Below are 26,343 nucleotides of genomic sequence, written 5' to 3'. Positions count from 1 at the left end.
AGAGTCTTGTGCACCCTAAAACCATCAACTAAAAACCAGAGACCTAGCCTCTCAAATACTAACCATATAAACATTGGGAAAATCATTAAGCTGTGACAAGCCGCAATTTATGCATCATTAAAATGGCCATATTTAATCTGCCTTGCCAACCTCATAGATTTAGGGAGTAAATTAAATAAGCATTATTCTACTCCTTTAAGTTCTATTTGCTGTTTATTTCAGATTATAAGCTTTTTAAATTCAGTTTACCAGCTGATTGAAGAAAAGCTTACAGGGTGCTGATTGACATTACTTGAGTTATGCAGAGCCTATATTAACGTTTTTGTTTCAGGATGTTTCAAAGCATGAAAAAATGCACGAGAATTCTAAAAAACAACTGTAAACCATAACAAAAATATTTTTGTAGGAAGAAAAATGTGCCAAAGACAATTATTTTCATTGTTAAATGTAATTTCCTATTAAGATGAATTTCCTAAAGGTGAATTTTAATAATCTTCAATTTATTAAGTATGCAGTTGGTACTTTCCGTAATATTTTTTTTCCATTGCCACTTATCCCCTCTGTGCCTCTCCCCCTTGCAATCACCACACTGTTGTCCATTCCCATGAGGTGTTTTTTCTTTTTTGCTCACTCCCTTCACTCCCCAACAACCCCCTACCAGAGCTGTCTGCCTGCTCTCTCTGAGTCTGTAACATTTTTAATAACAGACTTTGTTATTTTCAGACTATTCAAAAGTTCATCTAACACAACTGTTGGAGAAGGCCGAAGTGATTGCAGGACGGATGCTAAAATTTTCTGTTTTTTATCGTAACCAGCACAAAGAATATTTTGACTATATTCGGTAAGGATCAGACACACACACACTTGTTTTATTAAATGACATTCCAAATTCTAGGCTTAGGTTTTCCTTGAGTCTAATTCAGGCAAATAGCAATTTAGTTTTCTTTTCAAAATGGTTCATTATACTGATTTTATTTCCTAGAATAATTAAGTAGAAGTCAGATCATGGGAATTTTCCCACTTCATTTCAGTTCCTTTCCATAATCACTTGTAATGCCTATTCCTGTCTATTTGCGTGAAAGCTCTTAAACCTCCAGGATTTAGATTGATGAGCACTTCATGTACACATTCCTCTAATTCTCAGTAACTCAATGCCTCTGTCTCATATCAACTACTAAATTTTCTCTTCTGTGGGTTTCTTTAAACATTGAAAATGAGAGAGCCCGGCCGGGCATGGCTTAGCGGTTGAGCGTCGACCTAGGATCCAGGCGATCAGGGTTCGATTCCCAGTCAGGGCACATGCTTGGGTTGCGGGCTGCAGCCGATCAATGACTCTCTCATCATTGATGTTTCTATCTCTCCCTCTCCCTTCCTCTCTCTGAAATCAATAAAGATATATTAAAAAAAAAAAAAAAAGAATAAAAGAGTGACTATTTCCTGAAATATTATGGTGAATCAGGTGGAATTTTTAGATTTCTGCCTAAGTGGAAATCTATCAACTGTTATCTTGGACTAATTATTTATGAGGACAGTCTGTTTACTTTTTAAAAAAATATAACTATTGATTTGAGAGGGGGAGAGTAGGGGAGAGTGAACAAGCAACAGCAATATGTTGTTCCACTTATTTGTGCATTCACTGATTGATTCTTGTATGAGCCCTGACTGGGGATCAAACCTGCAACCTTTGTGTATCTGGACAACGCTCTAACCAACTGAACTACCCGGGCCGGGCTACTTTACTTTTGAATTGTAGTGTTTGGCTAGTATTTCTAAGATAGCCTATGTTTAGTCTCAGGAAGGGTTTCCAAGAATTCAAAAGAATTTTAAGAAACAGGTAGTTTTAATACTTACATCCCTATCACATTTGTAGGAGAAAATTTCAGAAGAATAAATAGATTTTTTTTTTTAAAGTGAGACTTTCTTTTAAAATGATAAATCCTATATAGGTCCTAAAACTTTGAATTTATAATTACAAATTATAATCCCTATAGTTGTTATTTTTAAAAGCCTTAGTTTCACTTTAAAGGATTCTCAAATTGACATAACTGTATATGAAAAAAGAAATTAGGAAACTTTGTTTCATACCACCCTAGCTTTTCTTAAATTAAGATCATGGTTCCAGATTTAAATCAGCTCCAAGCTGTAGAAAATGAAAAAACAAACCCAAACCTGTAGAGAGAGAGAAATGAATTTAGGCAGTCGTGTTGTTCAAATGAAGTACTTTGCAATATCATACATTTTTATATATTTTAATGGAGAAAATCATTCCTGCCTTATGTTTGAATTTCATATGAATACCAATTTTAGTTCATAACTCTTTTAGCTGCTAAATTTTCTACCCTTGAGTCTATATAACTTATGGTGGTTGCCATTCACTTAATTTAGATTGTACAAAATGAGAGTACAACACAAATTATACCCATCAACGTAGAAATGACCATATATACTTACCAAGAAAGGTATTTCTTTATATTTGTTAAGCATAAAATTTGAAAACAAACATCCACTATTGCTATTTTCTTTAATAAGAAATACAGCAATAGAAATAAATACATCTTTGGTATTAGGTTTCGATTCCTGGAATACTGTTTGTTTTAGATGGCCACTGGAGGTCAGTATTTCTCTGTTCTCTGGGTGGGCCCTGGCCTTATGTTTTTAGGTCCTTAGCTACTCTAAAATTGACTTCATTTCCAAAAATTCTTCCAAGAAAAAAAGTGAGCATGAAATATACAAAAAGTTATTGTATGTATTATATAGTTGGTCCAATATACTAGTATGAAAAATATATTTACAAGCAAGGAAATTTATTTTTGTTGGATTTTGCCATGACAGTTGTAAGTTATGTAAATTAGTTTTTTTCTGACTAGGAAATTTATTAGGTTAAAGACTTCCAAGGTTTGCAACAGAACATCCTTACCTTATGGTCAAGGGTAGAACTTAGCCATGTATAGCTAATGTCAAAAATTCATTCCCCATGATGTGATATATGAGGAACACTTAGGCTTTTAATAGACAGTTGGCTTTTAGGCCTATCACCATTCAAATCTATAAATCAGTAGCTTTACCACTCTTGTACCAAGCATTGACCGTTTCTTTTCTCTTGTAGAGAACATCATGGGAATGCTATGCAGCCCTCTGTCAAGGATAATAGTGGTAGCCATGGCTCTCCCATCAGTGGAAAATTAGAAGGCATCTTCTTCAGCTGCAGCACTGAATTCAATACTGGGAAGCCACCCCAGGATTCACCTTATGGAAGATACAGGTTTGAGATTGCAGCAGAAAAACTTTTTAACCCCAATACTAACTTATATTTTGGGGACTTCTACTGTATGTACACTGCTTATCATTATGTGATTCTTGTTATTGCCCCTGTGGGATCACCAGGAGATGAATTTTGTAAGCAGCGTCTTCCTCAACTAAATTCCAAGGATAATAAGTTTTTGACCTGCACAGAAGAAGATGGGGTGCTGGTTTACTACCATGCCCAGGATGTCATTTTAGAAGTCATTTACACTGACCCTGTGGATCTTTCTCTGGGCACCGTGGCAGAAATCACTGGTCATCAGCTCATGAGTCTGTCTACTGCAAATGCAAAGAAAGATCCCAGCTGCAAAACCTGTAATATCAGTGTTGGACGTTAATGCCCACTTTTCTTACTCTTATTCAGTCCCTTTCTTTCCCTTAGGAGCATTGATCCTCTGTTGTCCATTTTCATCACCAGATGTTTTCCACTGAAGCATGCACATGCCGCTATCACCAAAAGCAAAATTCCACTTTCAAATTTCCTCCAGAGCCGTTTTAGTGTTTCCTATTCCCTTCCCACTACTTTCTATGATGAAATATCCTGTTCTCCTTCTGACACTTTATTGCCTAGATGCTGCAATGTTTTTATTTTTCCTTTATGCCAAACATAACAAAACAGTTATATAAACCGCTTTAGCAAAATACAAAATAACAGCTTATAAGTGGTGTTTAAATATGCATTCATTTTAATCTACTGAACAAATATTGGGATAACTCCAAATCGCATGAAAGGTTGTAATTGCAGCATGAGTTAAATCTTGAAGCTTAGAATTGTCAGCACTTCCAACTTGTTGTTTGACAGTGTTATTTATGTTATTTATATTAGCTAACAGGAAACAACTACTGTGTTTCAACATAATAAATATAATACAAAAATATTTTATTTGTATTGTATAAAATATTTACAATCATATAGAATATATAGTTACATTTTAATAGCAATTGTATACATGTCACGAAACCATTTCCCTTATCAAAGATGTAGTTTGTAAACCTCAAATAGTTGTGTATCTGTCCTGTTACAAGTAGATGACTTTAATTAAACAAATTTATGAAGGACATTATTCTGATTCATAAAAGTTACAAAATATCAGGTAAATACAGAGAAAACAATAAGCCTCTGAAATAGTCAATATTCTTCCCATCCAAACTATATGAAAACGTGAATTTGTTCAACATCATGCTTAAACATTACAGAAAATAGAAATACAAACATGGTTGGTAAAAGAGGAAATGTTGACCTTTTACTTATTTTTACAAAAGCAAAAATAATTAACGTGTTTTAGTAGAAAATAACACTAAACACTATAAAGTTGATGAAGCAAATAAAATATTCTGGCCTTTTTTACAAGGTGTCATAGCAAACAATTTTCAAATCCTTCATTTTGTAAAGAATGAAGAATAACTACAGCTCATGAGAAAGGTCTTTGACTTTACAAAGTATAGACCTTGGAACATTAAGAAAAATGCATATTCCCAATGGAAAAATAGTTATATAATCTTAGTTATAGTAAACAAAAAGATTAGCAATCATAACTATGATCACATTAGATATATACTGCAGACACTTATCTATCCAAAATACCTATTTTCAAATTTTAATACAATATTTTATTTTAATATAAACATCTGTCAATTATAGACAAAGATAATTCACAAAGTACATGCTATCAGAATGAACTTTGGTAATCAGAAATGTAAAATTTCAATTAACATAAAATAATGTGCTATTTTTATATAGAAATAAAAAATTAGCAGTGACACATTCTAATATATTTTAGGGTACTGAAAGCCTAGCAGACATAAGAGACAAGGTAGTAGATTTTTTTTAATCACTTAAAAATCTATTCAGAGTTTCAAATAAATTACATTCTTACTATCTGAATTCCTTCCTACCTAAAAAGAAGAGTTTCTTTTCCTCCTCTTATTTTTTTTTAAATCATGCTTTTTTCCATACATCAGCATAAGCAGTCTTTGGACACTAAACAGACTTTCCCTAACAAGCAGCCCACTGAACAAGTGGAGGCTATGTGTTATTTAGATTTGATAAAATATTAGATGGTTTCCGAAATAATTATATTAAGTTTTCTCCTTGGCATAGAGGAAGTTGAATTTTATTTTTCTAATTATACTGTTACATACTGTATTTTCCTCCCACTTAAATCTCCATCATTTATAATTACACTTCCCAGCCCTTCTTAAAAACAGCTAATACTACCAACTAAAGTGCTTCAGTTTTCGGTATGTCAAAACTACTTACTCAGCAAGAATGGCAGAGGAAAACAAACTTTATCTTGGATCAAAGTGATCACAAACATTTCTTGAACTTCATATAGTTTTGGCCACATCTTGCTTGCTGATTAAGACCTCTAGTAGTCTTAGTTTGGCTTTTATGTGCTTATATTCATAGTACTCATCTGCCATGGGTATCCTGTCTTCCTTTTGTGGACTTCTGCAAAACAGAAAATACCATTTATTCGTTCACAAGGAATCAAGTCATTACAAATCCTTTCGTAATTCTTACCTGAGAAAGTACAGGGTAGCAGTTTTCACTTGGTTTTTGCATCATGTCTTTTTTACCTTCCCTTTCACTCTCATTCACTACCTCTTCCATGTGTTACTACATTTCTATATAATAGTACCCTCTGAAAATTTGAATGTCATAGGTGTTTTGCAAATATATAATCTAGTGCATAGGCATAACAATAGGGCAGGTGAAAAGGTCTGAGGAAAAAAACACCAGAACCTTCAAGGCATTTCTTGTCTAGTCATTCTCCTTTATCCATGTGACAGGTCCATGCCTATGCAGAATGTTCCACCTTTATAGTGATAGTTGTTAAAAATATCAAGTAAAAATACTACAAAAGTCATGCTAACTAAAATAATTGATAAATTTATGGTAACAGAAGGAAAAAAGCTCAATGACTACCTTGCAAACATGAAATATTTCTAAGTTTTCTTGTAATTATATTACCTTTTTCTGCAAATGTGTAGGTGAATCATTGAGGAATTCTTTAATTTACAAGTGTAAATTTCAGTGGTTCACTTGGCACACTAATTATTCTAAGACTAGACATATGACAATGCCTAGATGTTTATACATATGCATTCTAACTTCTACATGTTCTTGCCATGTACTTTGAACAATTGGGAAACATCTATAGTTAAAACCATTTGCCTTCCCACAAAAATATGTTGCCAGGACATGTTCCCTAAAGGGCGATAATTGCTTCAGGATCTCAGAAGGCTCTTGTCTCCTTGGTTGGTAAGATGGCCAGTTGCTTTTAAGACATTTCCACCCATGACTTTGAAATACAAGGGGTAGAAAACAAATGAAATCACCACAATTGCTAATGAATATGAAAACAAGTACTCTCCAATATTAGTATGGCTGAAAAATGGGTAAATAGCAAACATTTAATGGTTTGCCATACCCCCTTCCATTTTCCTAGTACTGATAAAGATATATCTATATATCTTATAAAAAAGCTAATTCCTAAAAATGTAGTTATCTACTTGTGTTGCACCACTATACACTGTTCTGCAATTTCTAATACAGAATTCAGAACAGTACTAAAATCTCAGACAGGGTTCCTCTTAAATGTCTAAATTATATCAGAATCCCTTTGCCTCCATTCTGTATTATGGGCCAAATTTTTTATAACTGGGTGTCTAAATACCTCCTTAATTTGTGTACACATATATAAGTGAATAAGTTAACTTACAGTAAAACATGAATAATCCATTATATAACTTTCCCCTGGTCCTGCACACTCCATTTTGGCTAATAAACAAGATTGCATTGGCCAGAATGAAAAATTTTGCTAGTATTTCCTAAAGCAGTTTTCCCCTTATACAAAACATGCTTAAAGTGTTTATTAGCATAATTCCTGACTCATAATTGTTAATAATGTCAAATCTACATGATTATTCCTTTTGCATGGTAAATATTACATGAACATTTATATTATCTTAAATTTTTTATTTTTAATTTATTTTTAAAAGTATATCTTTATTGATTTCAGAGAAAAGGAGAGGGAGAGAGAAACATCAATGATGAGAGTCATTGATCGGGCCCGCAACCCAGGCATGTGCCCTGACCAGGAATCGAACCCCGATTGCCTTGATCCCAGGTCGATGCTCAAGCACTGAGCCACAACCAGCCGGGCACCTTAAATTTTTTAGTAATTCATGTGTATGGTTATTTTACCTTATGGGTAGTTAGGTCTTTCCAATAAAATGTCTTACAAAAATGACATTAAGATCCATATTTCATAGCCATTCGACTATTTGATTTGGGTTGTATTATATCACCACTTTTGCATTTGGTTTAAGTATAATACAAGAGGGCATACAACCTCAGTCAGACATAGGCTTCTCTGAAGTAGGTTCAGGACTCATGGGTGCAGTAGAATACTGTATGTGGAAAATAACTTCCCTGTATGTTAGAAGTTATGCCAAGTACCACAGCAAATCCATTAGGCAGGACTACTAGTACATTGAGAAGTTCTCAGAATCTTTAGACTCCTGGGTTCAAACAGGTAAACATGTAAATATAAAAGTTGTATGGAAATTTTATAAAGGGAAAAAATGGAAGTCGAAAAAAGAAGAAAGTATATTTTATAGTGTAAGTTTAACAGCCATATAAAATTCTCACTAGATTAGTTAACAACAGCAGAAAATTACTTTACTTGTACCAATTAATTGGAAAGGAAGATTCCAAGCAGAAAACTAAGTTGCTTACATCCGTATTTGCTGAATGCAAAAAGTTTCTGACTTAGTAGGTCCAGTTTTAGTGAACAGCCTTGAAGAACTAAAAAGGAAACACTGCTGAGGTAAGTAGATGCAAGCTTTCAAGATGCTTTAGAAAACAGTCTCTCTCTATCAGGGCAACCCTCATTCTGCTGGAATGAAAGCCGTTCAGGAAAGGCAGGTGTGTAGATGGAGAGGAATACCGAAGGTGCCCATGCATCACTGACTCCCACCCCTGCCAATGGAGTAACTTTGTGACTTTGGGAAAATTATACCCTTTATTATTTTTTTTCAAGACTGACATCCCATATCACAGCTATAGCTTCCCAAAGTATCCCAAGAAGTGCAGTCATTTCGTCATGGAAACAGATTCAGGATAGCTAAGTGACTTGTCACTGTCTCTTCTAGAAGTAGATAAGTAACCGGTATATGTAACTGTGTTAACTGTACACCACAATTTAGAGGAAATTAATGAAGTGCATAATGGGAAACTTGGGTCAACATAGAAAAAGAGAACAAATAGAGGATCTATTAAACATTTACTGAAGAGACAGAACGAATTCTGACCAAAATCCTGAAATAAAATAATTAAGGGCAAATCCTGAAGTTTAAAGGATGTATTTAAAGGAAGAAATATTTAATAAAATAGAGAATAACTTGTAGAACTAAGTAACCAAGAACAAAGAAGTCATTTGGGCTGAAAAATGGGATTTTTAAAAAAGGTTTAGATAAATTCAAGTTATATTTGTTATTTAAAGTTAGGGGTTTTTGAAGTTCATTATTTTTTAAACTTTGATGTCATACTTGATAGCTACAGCCTTTCATAAAACATTAATAATGGCATTATCAGAATGTCACATTAGACAAATTCTGGGTCTACGTCACTATGGAAATTGTTTATGCCTTATATAGAGTCACTGTTTCTCAAAAAATTCTAGCTCATTCTTAACAATAGTTCTCTAGGAAATATTAACTTAAAATATCCCTCTGCACACACTTACCTTCCCGTTTGTTTAAAAAATTGTTCTTCAAATTCTCTTAAGGCTTTCCGAAGTCTCTTCTTGTCAGCCCTAGTTTCTCGGAGATGGTCAAGAAGTACAGGCCTATATCAAGTAAAATATACATTTGCCATAACTAAGCTCTGGCATAATTGAGAGATCATTATGAGTAGATGTGTTTGTTTAGCAAAAGCATATTATGATACAGAAATGTTCTACCTAAAAGGGTGTCTTTGAATCAGCATGGCACCTGTAGAGCCTGACTACAGGGGCGCACACACGCAGAGGAAACTGTCTGATGAGAACAATGTCATGGGAAAGGAGAGAGGGCAAGGACAGATAGGAGGCAGCAGACTGAGTCCATTAAAAGTGAAGGTAAAGGCCATATGAATGGAGAAGGGAGAAAACACACATTTTGAAGGGATACTCATCAATATTTGGTGATAGGCTGAAAAGATTTTAAAGAAAATTCTGTCCTTAATCTAGAGAATGGGGAGAGTAGCAAAACCCTCGGGAATGAAATGAGGAACCAAAAGAAAGCTAACACTGCCAATTCTACCCACTTCATTCTACTAACAACACAAGAGAGAAATTTTATCTGGGGCACTTGTGTGTGGTTTCAGAGAGACTGCTCTCTGAAATTATATATGGGCATTTTCATTAAAAAAAAGGATTTCATTGCTTTCAAAAAATTCTCACACCCAAAATAAGGTAAGAACAGCTGCTTTAGAATCAACCAACCAACCAACAAATGAATGAAAGGAAAGGGAAGGAGGGAGGAAGAGGAAGACTGATTTTCTGCTTTCAAATAGGTCACTCATCTGTGAGCTGAAATTGATGTACCAGCTGATTCTATAAGCACACTAAAATCTCAATTTACAACTTAGTCATTGATCTCCTCATATATTTATAGGGATTCCATCCCTATCTTGGAGTACACACCTAACAGCACTGTAATACATGTTAAAGAAAATCTCATAATCTGGCCTGTAATATTACAAACCAAAGGAAGGCCAAATGATCTAGAGGAATGCCCCCTACTCAATGATAATGACAACACTAATGAAAATTCAAATAGCTTCTGACTGAGGGGCCATTAGGAGACAAAGAGAGGCTCATTTACTTAAGGCCAAGGGGATTCCCAATCTGGAGAGACCATTTTATTCAAATGGAAACAGCCTTGGAAAAAGGCCCTAACAACTGTTGACTCAAACAAGATCTCAGTTCCTTGTGGTCCAGCACTGTCAAAGGCCAATAGTTAAACTGGTGCCAGGCCCTGGTGAAAAGATGTGCAACTGTAGCAAACTGAACACTGGCATTTATGGCACCCTCAGGACCTTAGTGGGAGCCTTGGTTCCTCATGGCAGTCTTCTCAATTCTCCAGTTAAAAAGACAACCAGATTATGCTTTCAAGGCTACTCTCTGATAGCATTTTTAAAGAGTCTAATAGCACTTCTGAATTTTGTATGTATATATAAAGTACCAGAGACCACAAGGCATTAAACGGTGACTCCATATTTAGGATTCACACTCACATGGTGGCCTCGTGTAAATTGGACATGGAGAGGGCTGGTGGTTTGATTTCTTTCTTTTCATCTGGCAGCAGGACCCTTACAGGCTCAGTCTCAGAGTAGGTGAGGTGATCGCCACCAGGAAGGTGAGATGCTGGATTTGGCAAAGAAGGTTGTTGGCTTCTTTGTGGACAGTCTTCATCAGAGTCCTCTTCCTCCTGCTTATTGTGGGCAGAGTTAAGTAAAGTCACAAAATGCTAAGTGCCTCTTGAGGAAGCAAAAACAGGAAGAGGAACCATAAATAGATGCCCTGAAACAGTACTTGACCTCTATGCCTACTGAGAACTGAAAAGGAAACAACCAAAAGGAACTCCTCAGTTGCATCAAAAAATTTACAGAAGTTAATAAGCAAAGAAATAGCCATGCTGGGCTAAAATGCTCACCAAGTTCATCTCTGTTTGCTGGGCCAAAGAAGGCATAGACATGCAAGATATAATACAATCTGGGCTGCACTGCCCAGTAGTCCCTCCTTTTACCCAGACCTTCTGGGCCCCAGCTTCATAACAGTTATATGGGTTAGGCTGGCAAAACACCTTCTGCCATCCAGAAAAACCCTAAGTCAGGTCCTAGTGAGGGCCACAGTCAAATACAAAGGATACTCAGAAAACTGACAAATTCAGGGAAGAGTTCTATGAAGGCCAAAGCAAAATGAAGTTATTCATTCCTTATGCTGTTCTGGTAATGCCTATCACAACCAAAAGACCCTTTTTGCAAGATCTGAAAATCATACTTCATTTTAAATTATATTTACTTAATGGGAAAATTTCAAATATTATGAATCACTATTGTCTTTAAAACTGTGGAAGTATAAATGTACTCAAGTATATTTAAATTTATATTTGTTAATATTTATTCCTTTTTATATTGATTATCTTGACCAAGTGACTGTTCAACTATTGCTGGAGTAGAATTTGTGGTGCTTTTCTAGTAATGTATTCCCGTAAATCACTCTTTATTAAAAGTAGTCTAACTCAACTTCAGTAGTCATATTTTCTATTGAAATGAATCTACTTATGTTTTGTACAGTGATGGCCAAATGGCACCAAAAACAAATGTTGCATTACATTGAGTAACGTACTGTCAATTTTCTCATTAAAGGAGAAAAATTAGCAGAATAGAAAGGATGTCCAGCTGTGTTATAAAGCAGATAATATCAAACTGAAATCCATGGTTTGCTCTACTCACCCAAACAATGGGAGCAAATGTTAAAGCTGCCTTCAAAAGTATAATAGCCATAGATTCCTGTTGCATAATAGTTTTAATCGTCAGCCACTGTTAAGTGGAATATTGGGGCTGAGGGAGACCACATTTCAATTTTTTGAAAATAACTGGCCTTGTTAGCAGCATATACTTCCAAGAAGGCTCCTTTATAACTTTCATAGTGCTTCCTCCCTAACTAAACATCAATACAAAGCATAAGTACAGGTTTCTAGTTAATGCAAATGTCCTGACTCACAATTGTTGGAATCAGGGAAGGCGTTGACAAGATTTGCTTGATAATCCTGCATCGGTCATAAAGAGGCTTTATGAGGTTCTTGTCTTGCTTAGTTACCTGAAAAAAAAACATGAGATTAATTACTGTTCCTTTCTCACACAGGAATTATATTGATAATTTTAGCAGGCAAAAAACAACAAAAAACATGTTTAGAACCCTCAAAGTAAGGGATTATAATAATATAACAGTAATTAGAAAAGGGGAAGTCATTTATAAAAATGATACTGTATAAAGCACGTGCCAATTGTCTTCTAGGAAAAGTTTCTTAAAGGATAGTTCCAAATTTAGAAAGATGGTTTGAAAGCTTTTTGAAGGAGTCCTCGATGTGTAAATGGTAAGAAGCCTGTTATTTAATCACTTCTTCATTCTTAAAAAAAATAGATGATCAAGACCTATTGATTTTTCTTCTGAAATATATTTTATCTGGACTTCTGTGATTAGATTCACAAACACCTACCTCGCTCAGGTCTTCATCACTATATGCTTGGATCATATACTAGCTTACTGGCTAGCTCTGACATCAAAACTATTTTCGACAAAACAATCAACTTCTCTGAATATTCAATTTCCTTCCTATACAACAAGGAGGTTACAGTTTCAAAGTTCCTTCCAACTAAAAAATTTCATAACGTCTTGTTCCACTAATGCATTGTTACCCCTCTGCTGTATGACCCATCCCTAAGCACCATTTTCAACAGGTTACACTGCGCATAAAAGTTTAAAAAGCTTTCTATTTCCCTACCAGTCACCCATATATCTATCCACCTTCCTCTCTCTTCCATCCAAAGTGACCAAACTTCTCTGCTTGCTTTGGCTTTCCTCCCTGTTGTATCTTGCATTAATTTGCTACATATCTACTACACACACACCCCTTTCACTCTGGTCCAGTGGTTTTCCTTTGGCAGATAGTGGGAGGGGAATGACAGAAATAGCTCATAGCATAATCATCCAGGTAACTTTTATCACATATCTGGGTGTCACACAGATTTCAAAGCTAAAGACTTCAGACATCTTTCTTAACACTTTTCAAGAAACCCTACCCCTCTATTCTTAAATAAAATTCTAAACCACTTTCCTCACTGTTTATACCTCATCCCTGCTTTATTTTTTTTAATGCAACATGGCAACATGGGATTGTAATCCTAGTTTGGGGTTCATTTGCTAATTTCTCAGGAAACTGGGAGAATGGGATAGGATATACCCTACTGTCTTCGCCATTTGCTTTGCATCAGCAGGCAGCACTGTGATCTCCAGAACAGCAACATATCCTGGAATCGTGTGGCAACACCCATAGATCACGGCCAGTGACCCACTGGGAACTCACCTGATTAAGATTTCAGAGCCACTCTCCTAAAGATGTGTATGTGGTGCCAGAGCACGCTGATAAATTGGTCAACACCACAACCTCACTGGCACTGTGTGGAGTGTTGGCGCCATGAAGGTATGGGGAGGTACCTTAGAATCTTCCTGAGAGGGAAGCTGCTCTCTCTTCTCCAGGCATGTCAACACAGCATCTGGAGTCTCCTCTCCAGAGGAGCTTGGCTCAGGGCCCACAGCTTCTGGCTTCCCATTCTCTCTGGGGACCGGGGATTGCTCACTGGACAGGCTTCTAGGCGGGCCCTTGGGAACACTTCCTTGCTCCTCCGACAGCTTCAGTTTTAGTTCTAAGAGAAAGGCCATGAGTTACCATGAGCAAGGACTCACTGGCCCTTATAAGAGCACAGAGACTTTCAGGAATTCCTTCCCCTGATGCCAAGTCAGCAGAAATGAACAGTGCTGATGACTTCCCATGGGGCAAGGGCAGCCTTCACAGCCAGGGCTAACAGCATACACTCCCGATCACATGTGAACAAAGGGACCTCATGGAGGACGAGGGTCCTGTGTGGGAGTAACTCAGTGGTTCAAATTTTAGAGTAGGCGTTCCGAAGGAAGACCAGTGGTACCTGGCCCCAAAGTTTTCACCTGCTGCCTACCATAGCAGCAGAAATTCTACACTCATAGATTCACTTACTTGGGCTTTGAAAGTTTTGCAGTCATTAAGAGCCCCTGTGGAAACACAAGTACTTCTGGAAAGCATTACACATGCAGACATCTGAGGAAATGCAGGAGGGATGGGAAAGGGGAGGCACAAGTGCCAGCCCCAGCTTGATAGATGTCACAATTTTGTTTAATGCCAGCTTTTAAAATCCAGGAATCATTATTGTAATGTGATTTTATATAAACCTACATAATTTTAAAAGCCACCTGGGACGTATCAGGGAATTACACTTCAGAATATGTTAGGGGACTGGTTGTCTGAGCAAGGCTATTTAGATTGATTTCTCAATTATATATCTCATTTTCTTTGTTTGATGTTTGTTTTTAGTGAGACACTGGCATGGTGTTTAAACACTGCATATTTTATAAACCTGATACATCATTACAGTTTAATACCACTGAATTAATGTCCTTCCAGTTTTTTAATCACCACAATTCTAGAAATTTTGAAACTCTCCCATGTCTGTAAGTGTTGAAAGGAGTGTGGAAAGAGGAAGAAAATAAATTTTTATTGGTAAATAACCATAGTCCTTTAAAATGGATTTTAGAGTTAACACTCACACCACCATCTCAAGAGAGAGAGACGGAGAAAGAACACTGGGTTAGGAGGCAAGAGAACCAAGTTTTATGCCTAACTCACCGCCCCCCTCCCCAGCTACATACACTTTCCCTCTCTCTGGACATAAATGTCCTCATCTATGCAATGTGGTGTGTGAAATAAATGACTGCTGAGGCTGCTTCTGTTTCTGACATCCAAGAATCCAATAACCCAAGGAAGTTAATGCTCCACATACTGAAATGTTCCTAGCACTGAAGTAAAGCATCCCACTTGGGAGTCTGGAGTTCCTTAGTCTACTTATAAAACATATATTACATGGGGCCAAACAATGAAAGAGACCCTGGCCCCTTTATTTCAAGATGGGGCCTCCGATCTAGGTGGGAGGCAAGGTTAAAGGAGGCACAGGTGGGAAGGAATTGCAAACGCCCCGGAGCCCACTGTCATTATTTCAACTGCTGCTTTTCCCTTAAAAGAGCCCCTGCTGGTTTTACCTTTGAGCTGTTTACGACCTTTAGCCAAATCATTCATCCATTTTAAGACTTCAGGGTTAGAAGTCTTGTCACCATGTGAAGGCTTCCAAGGGAGGGAAAAATGGGAGTGGGAGGGAGGGAGGGAGGGAGGGAAGGAGGGCAAGAGAGAAAAAGAAAAGCAAAATTTTAAAACAGCTAAACACACAGAGATAGTTCAGGAACAAAACATACACAGCTGGGAGATAAATTCAGCATTAAAACTTCAGCTGATGGAACTGCTTCCTCCACACTTTCATTTTCTTCGTTGACTTGTTTCTAAACATGCCTCTTCGCCCAGCACTTTCACATCCTTCTAACCATGCCACTGCCCCCGCAGTCTAACCCTCGTCACCCTGTGGGCCACCCACACATTGCCAGGCCATCTTTTTGTATCAGTGTAGATGACGGCACTGAAACAAACTAGCGTTACTTACCTGCTTGTGCTCACATCCATGACTAATGACCACAGCCTGCCTGGAGAATACTGGAAGATTTAGCTCCTATCAATCATATCCTCCAAGCTGAAGAAAGGAGACCCCAGGATCTCTAAAACCTGACAAGAGTCTGAGAAGTCAGTATATCAGGGTGATAGCCAGACTTCCAATCCTTTCACCATTTATAAACTCAATATCCTACTGGGCTAATGTTAAAATGAAACTTAATCATATGTGTGTGACCTTGAGAAACATGTAGTCTGTGTGTCAGTTTCATCTATTAAAATGAGAATTATAGCACTATCTCCCTCATAGGGTTGCTGTGAGAGATAAATTAGGTAATATATACAAAACACTGAAAATAGCTCCAGGCATATGCTAAACACTATGGATGTGTTAGCTAGAATTACAAATATTATTATTATTATTACAGGCAGAGATGACACGTAGCAGCATTACTACCAGACTTTCATAAAAATAGTGTGTCTTCATCAACAAACAAATAGGTAGGGGTGTGTATGTTCTACCAAGTAGCTAATCACACTGGGGTGTGGCAATAAGAATATATTTGTTTATTTTATAAGGATATGACTCTGTTAATACAAATCATTCACTTGATTTCTGGATTTCTTCTCAGAGCATAAAAGTCGATTTTCTACAGCAGAAGAGAAAGTAGCAGACAAGGAGAGCCAAACATGCTGAGCCTCCATCCCCACAGATCAGTGAGACACTTTCTTACAAGAACTGAGACCACCCTGGTGACTGACATGCAGGCTCAACAAGATTAGTAGTTACTTTGAATTGAGAGTATACTGGAAATATACAGCAATGCTCAAGATAACACAATCATAAACATCCTAATAAGAGCCAGAAATGTGTGCACCGTTAGTAGCCAAGTCTAGCGGCACTGCCATGTTTCTTTTAGGATCTACTAAGTCATGTAACATCGAGTTTTTGGTAAGAGAGAAGCCTAGGGAGATGAATGTGTTCCCCTCAAGCTGAACGGGAGAAACAGTGCTTGTGTGACAGGATCATCAAACATACATGGGATTAGGTTAATTGTGAAACATAAGACATGCTTCTGTCACTTCTAGAGTGATGTAAAACCATACTTTTAAATCAGGATGGAAACGATGACTGAAGGAGGATGGCAGTGATTATTTTGGTAGGGAGGTCCAGGGGGGATGCTATACTTCCCAAAGGGGAGGCCTGGTTTCAGGACCATGGACAGTGGAGCGGGCGCGCCTTGGAAAAGCCTGGTCCTACCCATGATTTGCTAGAATGACCGCCGAGCTACTTCCCTGAGATAGAGTCCAGTACTTTGGCTTTGGGTAACAATCCAATTATATGGACAGTCAGTGTTTTATATTCAGTTTCTCTAAATCCTCATGGAATTCTCCATTTGATCTGAAGAATCCGAGTCTTTGGAACTCGTCTTTTTCACTGGATATGCCCCACACAGTTAATGCCATCTTTTGAAATACTGTTAAAAACAAAACAAAAATCTGAGACCCTAAGCCAATGACCACCACATAAATGAGCTTTCACTACTTCAAATAGGACTTAGGAGAAATTTAAGGCTGAATTTTCAGACAAAATATTTTAAAGCCTGAAATTTTCTGAGATGAATTTTTTATTTCCCTGCTCTAGGGGAAAATTTCAAAAGAGGTTAAACCAAGTTCATGAGGACAGCAGCTTTCACGTCACATGGAAGGTTTTCATACACACACTGTGAATCTTTGAGCCTCCTAATTTTTGAACTGAATGATTCTAGTTTAATAGACCCCCCCAGGGCCATACACTCAGAAATTACACAGAGTAGATTTTGTTCAGGAAAATAAAAATGGGGCTCCAGAGTCACATACTGAGGGTACCACCTGATCAGATCTAAGGTCTGCTAAGGAGAGTTTAGGAAGATTTCTGGATTAGGAATGAAAATATCTGAGTTCTTGTCTTGGCTAGATCAAGTCTTTGCTGTGTGATCCTAGGGAAATTACTTCCCTTCTCCGGGCCTCAGTTTCTCAGGGGTCAAGAAATAAGACTGGCTGAATGCTTCTACTTCTAACTTCTCCAACCACAGTGAAAGTGGACATCTGGCTAAAACAGCCTTTTCTAGGTCTACACACTGAAGCAGGGGTGGCGGTGAAGCCTTCCAGACCTATTGTGCCTGGATCCATCCATCTGCATGTGTGAGTATTTAACTGTGTGGGTGTGTGTCTGCTCTCTCTCTCTCTAGAGCTCCTCTAGACAAAGGCAGGAGGCGCCAGGAGAAATTCTCTTCTAACTAGGCAGGTTCTAGGTGGCTGATATAGTGAGAAAAAGTTACCAGGGTCTGTGCCACATGTAAAAAAGTCCAGTGCAGATCTAATGTGTACAGTATTCCCTCCATTTCTGACAAGACAGGGGCTGCCATGACACAGCCTGTTCCAACATCACTTAAATAGTCAAAAGTGGGTACTATCTAGGACCATTTACTGCCTTTGTGCTCAACACTAATTAATAAGCTTTATGTGTGTACTCCTCATTTAATACTCACAAGCTTCTGAAGTCACTGCCGATATTAACTCCACTTTACAGATGGATAAACTGAGACTCAGAAAGGTAAAGAAACAAGTCCAAAGTCACAAAGTTGCTAAGTGGCTGTGCTGGATTCAAATTTGGATCAGTCTGATTCAAGAACTGCCGGGTGAGAATTATTAAGATGCCCTGGGAATGGGGCCCCACTACTTGTCACTGAACACTTTCCAATGAGAGGGCATCACAGATCCAGTAACACTCCAGCAGCAAGGAGGGAAAATCCGCTTCTCGCAGGGTACCTGGAGCTTTCAACATGTGGATACTTATGAATTTGACTTCTACCCCTCCATTGTAACACCTACTCAAACTTAATCTACCACCCACGCCTGAGCTGACAGAGCAGAACTACCTATAAGTTATAAGTGTTCGCTGGGCCTCAGTTGCCTCACCTGTACTCCCAGTGTGTAGAGCACCCTCCTGCTCCATAAAGGAAAATAGTAGCTATGACTCCCTGACTTCCAAGAGGAGGAGAATCTTTAACACCCTGACTTAGGCTGTCCCGAAAGTCAATCTGATGTTTTGTCCATTTTGCAAAGCTAAAAACCACGCCTTTAATAAATATAAAGCCACTGTGGGAAACACAAGACAGAACAGGAGAGTGGTGCATTACCCACTCTCACCGCCCTCCCCTGAACTTATCCTACACTCACAGGGACCTGCCAGGTAGCCCTGTTCCAAGTGCTCACTGAGCCTTTCAATATTTCAGGATGTGTGAGGCGTTATTCCGTTCTCTTTTATTCTAATAACACGTTGTTCTGGGCCCTCTGCCAAAGACCTCATATCTTTGTGCCATTCTACATGAACATGAATTTTCTCTACGACATGGTCACCATTAGAGAAAATAAATAAAACTAGCATTGCCCGGGCTGGTGTGGCTCAGTTGGTTGGAGCGCCATCCCATACATCGAAAGGTCGAGGGTTTGATTCCCAATCAAGGCACATACCCAGATTGCGGGTTCGATCCCCAGTCGGGGTGCATATGGGAGGCAACCATTGATGTTTCTCTCCCACATCGATGTTTCTCTCTCTCTCTCCCCCCCTCCCTCCCTCCCCTTTCTCTAAAATCAATAAAAAATAAACATATCCTCAGGTGAGGATTAAAAAATAAAATAATAAAACTAGCACTGGCTATCAAGACATGTACCTCTGACTCTACTGTTTCTTATGTAAGAAAACAATGGTTGCAACGTTAGAGCACCAGCAGGCAGCCAGTGTCTCTGACGGGAAAGGATGGATGGGAGTGTTCTCGAGTGGCCTGAGCAGATGCCACTTGAGAGGAGGTCTCATCCATCAACCACGAAGTACTTTAAGTCAAAGAAAACTCTCCCTCATTCTGTTCTGCAATTAGAGTCTGTCCTTTGCAGCATTAATAGGTTCTTATCAAAATCCAAATGGAAAGGGTTAAAGAAAAAATAAAAACAAAATTCAAAAGCTTTTTAAATTTTCATTCCTAGGAACACTAGCGATAGTAAGGTTCCTTGGAGGGAAAAGGGGGGAATCAATAATTAAATTAGTTTGAAAACAGAGTCGTAATTAATTACTAGGAGATATCTTAGTAGATACTAACTGGTAGCATGTGAAAGCAAGACAGACCCAAGATGGGAACTCAATTTATGATGGGTCCTTGGTTGGCCAATGGAAACACAGCCATCCCTGGTAAGAGCTGTACCTAAAAGGAAGGACAGAAAGGCCAACGCATCTCTTGACCTAATCCATACTCTTATTTTAAACCCCACAATCCTTACCCGGTATTTCTTCTCTTGCTCAAATTTTTCTTCAAATTTCCGAATTTTCCTCTTGAGGCTCTGGATGTGCTTGGTGAGCTGGGCAATGGTCTGGGGCTCCTTGCCACCACTACAGCTGCACCGTGAAGAACTTCGGGGCCTGCAGTGATTACAGGAGGGAAAGAAGAATAAAAAACAATGGTCTTCCAGTAAACAGTGCTGCTGGCCTACAAACCAAGCTTCCAGGATTACCAGAGAAGTCCAGAGGGCAGTTCATTATTTGGGGAGTTCACCAAATAATGTAGCATCTGCTCATTACTGGAGACCCCTGACCACAGCACTCCACTGTGGGCAAATGTCCCCCGGGACCTTAATGTGCAATGTCAGAGTATTAGGCCCGGAAATGCATTTCCTACAGCTTGGAAGAGACCGATTTAAGACTAAAGAGAGACGGCCCTATTGTAGCATGATCCTCAGTAGAGTGCGTGAGCCACACCTACCAACATTTTCAAGGAAGATTTACATGAGCAGTTAACTTTTCTTGACATAACAGAGACTTTGCGAATCTGGGGAAAGGAATGGGCCTCCTCTCCAGAAAATGCACTCACCCTCTCACCTGACACACACTTTACAATAGCAATAACTCACTAACTCCCTCAAGTCTACCGACATGCAGTCCATGGGTTCAGGTTTGAATAAGTTCATGAATAAATTCAGCAGAAGTTATTAAGGAAACACTAGAGATTTCCTGCATGTATTTTAACCAAGGGAATCTCATTTTAGCTATGAATCGAAATTATCAGTAGAACATAAAAAAAAGGAAAGAATACACAGTGCTACACTTTTTTTTGGGGTGGGGCAGCTATTTTAATCTACCCCTTTTCTAGAACATAAAAAACTGAGGTGGACAACTAGGCGTTGCTACAGTCTACCCACTGAAGCCGCTGTTGGACATGGAAGGAATACTGAACTGAAGAGTGATATTCCTGAATTAGTACATACATGTGTTTGCTTAGGACTCTAGTCATCTCACCAAAAATGTTCCAATGTACAAAAATGCTCAAATGCGCAAGCCCTGTGTCTCCCAACCATCTCCCCCTGAGATAAGGCCTGACACAGCGCGCCCAGCTAGAAAGCACGCCGCTACTGGCCACGTACTGTTCAGGTCTCGCAGCTGCATTTGGTGGGCATGTCTGCGCTATTTCAGACACATTTCACTGTCGTCTGTAAATGCAGTATTTAAAAAACTAGGAAATGAAGATAATAAAACAAGGTTTTCTTACATCATAAACTGCTGAGTGCTGGGTGGAGAAGGGGCTGATTCTGGGTCTAGGTTGAACCTCTGGCTTTGGCTGAAGATGGAGCATCGCGGGGACAGCAGTGGGTTGTCACCGTCAGTGATGTGATAGAGCAGCCGGCTGGTCCCCACAGACTGGAGGTCTTCTGGGGCACTGTCTGCTCCATTCTGCCCGTCTTTGTGGACTGGTGCAGGGTCTGAGGAAACGAGATAAATCATCAATACTCAGGAGTGACAGAGGGCTGAAGACTGTCATATTCCTAAGGATCATCAACATTCATTACGTCTTGCCTCTCTGTCATTTCTTCCTTCTGGGGATATGAAAGGCTTTCAAAATACCGTCATGTTTGTTCTCACAGAACTATGATTAAAAAAATAATAAAACCAACAACAATAACAAAATGGAAACACATTATTTTCATATGAGTTATGGAGTCAGCGTAGCCCAAAACTACAAACATCCTCTCTTTATTTCATATTATTTGTATACATTGAAGGGTGAATCACAAAATGGTTAGTGAAAAAAGAAAACAAGAAAATGGAGCTGGGACAAAAGATGATAGATTATGAGGAAGAAAAGAGAGACGACCGTTGTCAGTGAAGGAAGATGGAGGAAAAAACAACTAAAGGGAGAGAGAAGTCCCCAGGCAGACGCTTATTCAGCAGCCCTTCAAGATGACGGAGCACTCGGCTCATCAGCATGACATTAAAATATGCTAAATGAAAAACCCAGATTTCAAAACAAAACAGGAATGATTCCATTGTATGGTTTTAAAAGCACAGATTTAGAAGTACAAATAAATGCATTAAAAATGCAAAGCAGCTACGGAGCAACTACAAAGCACAGTGAGATTTGAAATCATTGTTTCTTCTCCAAAATTTTAGATAGCATTTTATTTTGGACAAAAACAAAAAACAAAACCTGCTCCAAACCCTCTCTCTGTGCTTAGGCAGCTCTGCACCTACATTCTCGCTATGATCATTCACTCCCTTTTTAAATGAGCTCATTAGCTCGGCACCCCAGGGTCGGTCTGAAGCGGGCAACCCGTGCTACAGAGTGAGGGCTGCAAAGCAGGCGCGCCAGGACACAGGCGCGGTGCGGGGTGAGGGTCTCCCCCTCCCAGGGCTCTGTGCGGGGTTACTCCAGAAGCAGCCAAAACAAACTCCTTCTCAGTTATGCGCAGCAAACAAGGCAGAACCACCCAAGGCCTTCTCTTACTCCTACTACCCCAAAGAAAGGGAAAACAAAGATTTTCTGGGTGAATAAGTGGGATCTGAAAATGACAATCCGCTTTTCCAAAATAAACATTGATCGCAATTTGGTACCAGATGAATCTTAATCAGATTTAGAATGACGTGTGTTCTCTAGAGCTTGAAATGCAATTTGCTTGGTGTAACATCAAAGGTCTGATTAGGTTCTTGTGTGTTTTCAGTTGGCTTCCTCCCTGCTGGACTGTAGGCTGCGAGGGTGAGTTGCACCTCCTATCGCGCCTCCGAAGCTCCTGAGCGCTCCTGTAGTGGCTGAGGCTGATCGAATTGGACAGGATGAGGGCTGGGGAAGACTTGGAACTAGATGAACGCAGGGCCCGGCCCACAGGCAAGGTGTGCTGCTGGGACTGACACAACTCACCACAGGCAGCACTCTCATTAAGAATAATCTACCCAGAAAACAGTGCGGTTCTGGCAGGAGCCCTACGGAGTAGCAGGAGTGAGAGTTACTAACCAATAAATCACAGCACACACTAACCATCACTTTCAAAACCTACCAGGAGGCATATGGGCTCCTTTCCAAATCTTTTTTATTTTTTATTTTAGAGAGGGAGCAAGAGAGAGAGAAAAAAACCATCAACGTGACAGAGATACACTGATTGGTTGACTCTCGCATGCCCTGAGCAGGGATCAAACCTCTAACCTAGGCTTGTGCCCTGACCAGGAATAGAACCCAAGACGCTCCAACCACACCTATCAGTGCCCAAATCCTTTTCTTAAACCAACAGACTTAAACCATCTAGAAAGAAATGCTTTTTATTCATATTACCTGTTTCTGGGCAGTATCTTTTGATGATAACAATGAAGAGAATCTTTAGCAAGCACCTGGGACTGGCATATTTTCACTGAAATGGGAAAGGTCTGAGGCCTTCAACCCTTCAGCTCAGCTGCGGCCCCAGGGTCAAAACTCACATGAGTCTCTTGGTGCCGTTTTATATGCCAAATGGAGGCACTTGAGTTCCCAGCCATATGACTGAAGTGGAGGCGAGAAAAGAGCTTAGCTTCTAAAACCCAGAGTCCAAAGATGTAACTTCATAGGATCACAGATTACAATGAATGGCTCTTTCTTAACTGCATTGCAACAGTCGCTGTAAACCTCTATTTATGTGGCATCTGCTTTCTCAGGTACTTGAATAATGTATCAGCGCTGCCTAATTAGCATCCCGATCTCCATTCCCCTGCCTTCCCACTGAAGGAAACAGTGAGCCAGAAAGATCCAAAGTGACCAGTTGAAAACCAACAGAGTCAAAAACTCCTAACTTGGTAGCGCCTTGTCCACACTTACCACTGGAGTTGAGAGGAGCTAATTAAATCAGCTGGTGCATGCATGCACGTGTGCATCCGTGCAGAGAGAATTACCGAGCTCCTTGCGCAGAAGCCGGCGGAGATGCAGAGCCAGCCCGCTGCTGCCATCCCGGGAACAGAGCCCACTCCCCAGGGCGGGGAAGTGTATGGCAGGATCAACTCGGGTGGCTTCTGATGGTTCCCTGGGGGCACATTACTTTTTCTTCCAAAGGAAGGAACGAACAGCTTTGCCAAGGCCTGTTGTGTGATGCAGCGTGGTTTAGAGAAAGGGGGCTGGGAGCCAGGAGCTTGGCGTGCCTGTGTTCTCGTGGGGCTAGAGCAGATTCACCGACTTCTCTCAATGCCCCAGACAAGCCCATCTCACTGGGCTGCGACAGAGAAGGAAGACATCTCCTCTGTATCTTGCCTATAGTGAACAATACTGTATTATACATTTAAAAAGTTGTTAAAAATGGAGATCTTGTATAAGGGTTCTTACAACAATGAAAGTTTTTTCTTCTTTTTCCTGCTTTGTATTTTCTAAAATTTCTATAACAAATAAGTCTTAATTTTATAGAAAGGAAAAAACAATAAAATATTAAAACTTTTGAGAAAGAAAATAAGCCTTCCTGAGAAAAGAGGTGAGAACCCCAGAGGGGGCACTGTAGAGAGCAAAGATAGTGAGTTTGAATCCCAGGTCTACCACGTTAAGAGAGACTTCACAAATAATGGACCTTTTTAAACATCAGTTTTTACATCTGTAAAATGGGGAGCATAATGGTGCCGGCTTCATAATACTATGTGAGAATGAAATGAAATCAAACGATCTTCTATGAATTTTTGCCATATGCACATAAACCTTTTGTACTTTATATATGTAAAGAAGTACATATTACATATATAAAGTTATATATTTATTATGTATTTTAGATAGATTAATTTCAACCTACAGCTTTTAAAAATTTCAGCTTCACCCTAGGCCAAGAATTCATGAATTTGATATGCTAGTTACACTTTTTCCCACTAATATACATTAAAATAAATTCCTATTAAAACTAACAGTGTTCACCCATGCATCCTTGGTATACCATATGTATTTTGTGAAACACTGAGATAAAGCATAGAAACTGCTAAAAAAAAGAAAAAAAAAGAAAGAACCATCATTTTAATAATTAATGTCATCAAAGTAAGAAAGCTGAATATTACCTTCTCTTATTGAACAACAACTATACTAGGAGTCCCTATGGGGTTAGTATTTGAAATGAGAACCAACATGCCTCTCAGCATATTGTCCCTCCTAACAGTTCTTATTTATAAATAATAACCATATATATGATTATCACATATCTTATATATATATATCTTATATATGATAATCATATGTAAGATTTATGGAGTGACTCACTTTGTCCTCAAACTTGTAAGAGTTTTTGCATGTATTTAATCTTCATAACAACCACATGAGGCTAGGAGTAATATGATCTCCATTTAAAATTCAACAGGGAAGGTGGTGTGACTATATTAAGTCCATTCAGGGAAGGTTTGACTAGTGCCCAATGGTAGAAGACTCCACACCTCTGACTCTGTTTCTGGCAGTCACTCACTGAAAAATTGGGAACATAGAGAAGAGAAATAATTATCATTAGTGTGTGAAAGCCAAGAGACCACTTCTGATCTGGCTGCAACCCCAGGCAGAAGCAGATGCTGTATTACAGCTGTTAAATGAGTCGGTCGGATTTAAAAATATCTCTTTCTAATGTGAATTGTTAACATCTTTCAAAATTTAAGTAAATCTCTATCTGCAACATTTGAGTTGGACTGCTGAGATGTGACTGAGTAATAAATTAGCCACCGTCTTATGGATTTATTAATTTCTACTCTTGGGTTTGCTCTTTACGGTGGGCTCACCAGTAGCCTTCAGGTACTTCCAAAATGCCAAACACCAGCCAAATGAGCCAAAAGTGTGAGTCTAATGAGGCTGAAGCAACAGAGCTCTCAGCCAGCCTCACCCAAATAGCGCCACAAAGCAAAACAAGAGATAACCCAAAAACATCTGATGGAAACACACTGGGGTTGGTTTGGGGTATGTTGAAACTGAAGGCACTAGGGATTAGCTACTGGTCACGAGAGAGAACACAGGTAAGCCTAAAGTCATCCCAATAAGTAAACCTGGGGAAACTGATGAGCTCTTTCGCTCTGAGACCCCTGAGCGAGGAGAAGTGCTATGTCCAAGGTTAGGATGGACAGGGGAGGAATGAAGACAGATGAAGAGGGATTCTGGGTTAGAGCCTGACCTAGTTACTGAGTGCTGGGAGGCAGGCACTCCCAGCAGGCTTCTGTGTGCCAGCTTCTGTGGACGGCCACCAGAAACATCAGGGAGCTAGAGGGGTGGGACATGTGTCACCCTGAAAGCGGAGCTGGGCTTTACGACAGGCACCCTGCAGACCCCAGGAGGCAGTTTGCCATCATGGATAAAAGCGTAGGACCAATCCATGTGTCTCTCACATTGATGTTTCCCTTCCTCCCTCCCTTCC

General features: G+C 39.1%; 2 protein-coding genes across 2 annotated transcripts in view; one reads left to right on the top strand and one right to left on the bottom strand.

Moving 5' to 3' along the window:
* The window catches only part of PHYHIPL (phytanoyl-CoA 2-hydroxylase interacting protein like), a 36,775-nt gene extending 33,051 nt beyond the window's left edge, over positions 1–3,724 (top strand). The window contains exons 4-5 of the mRNA XM_016220833.2: positions 724–841; positions 3,107–3,724. Of these exons, the coding sequence (XP_016076319.1) occupies positions 724–841; positions 3,107–3,641 (653 nt within the window). The 3' untranslated portion in view covers positions 3,642–3,724. The remainder of the gene's footprint in view (positions 1–723; positions 842–3,106) is intronic.
* Positions 3,725–4,182: 458 nt separating this feature from the next.
* Positions 4,183–26,343, bottom strand: part of FAM13C (family with sequence similarity 13 member C) — a 108,564-nt gene continuing 86,403 nt past the window's right edge. Inside the window, exons 7-14 of the mRNA XM_016220832.2 lie at positions 21,243–21,453; positions 19,981–20,119; positions 15,207–15,288; positions 13,575–13,783; positions 12,081–12,176; positions 10,589–10,785; positions 9,057–9,158; positions 4,183–5,755 (exon numbers count right to left, since the gene is read on the bottom strand). Coding sequence (XP_016076318.2) covers positions 5,632–5,755; positions 9,057–9,158; positions 10,589–10,785; positions 12,081–12,176; positions 13,575–13,783; positions 15,207–15,288; positions 19,981–20,119; positions 21,243–21,453 — 1,160 coding nt within the window. The 3' untranslated portion in view covers positions 4,183–5,631. The remainder of the gene's footprint in view (positions 5,756–9,056; positions 9,159–10,588; positions 10,786–12,080; positions 12,177–13,574; positions 13,784–15,206; positions 15,289–19,980; positions 20,120–21,242; positions 21,454–26,343) is intronic.

This window comes from Miniopterus natalensis, chromosome 14 (genome assembly GCF_054644295.1).
Source record: "Miniopterus natalensis isolate mMinNat1 chromosome 14, mMinNat1.hap1, whole genome shotgun sequence".
In the NCBI taxonomy this organism is placed as follows: Eukaryota; Metazoa; Chordata; class Mammalia; order Chiroptera; family Miniopteridae; genus Miniopterus; species Miniopterus natalensis.
This window is presented reverse-complemented; position numbering and strand designations above follow the sequence as displayed.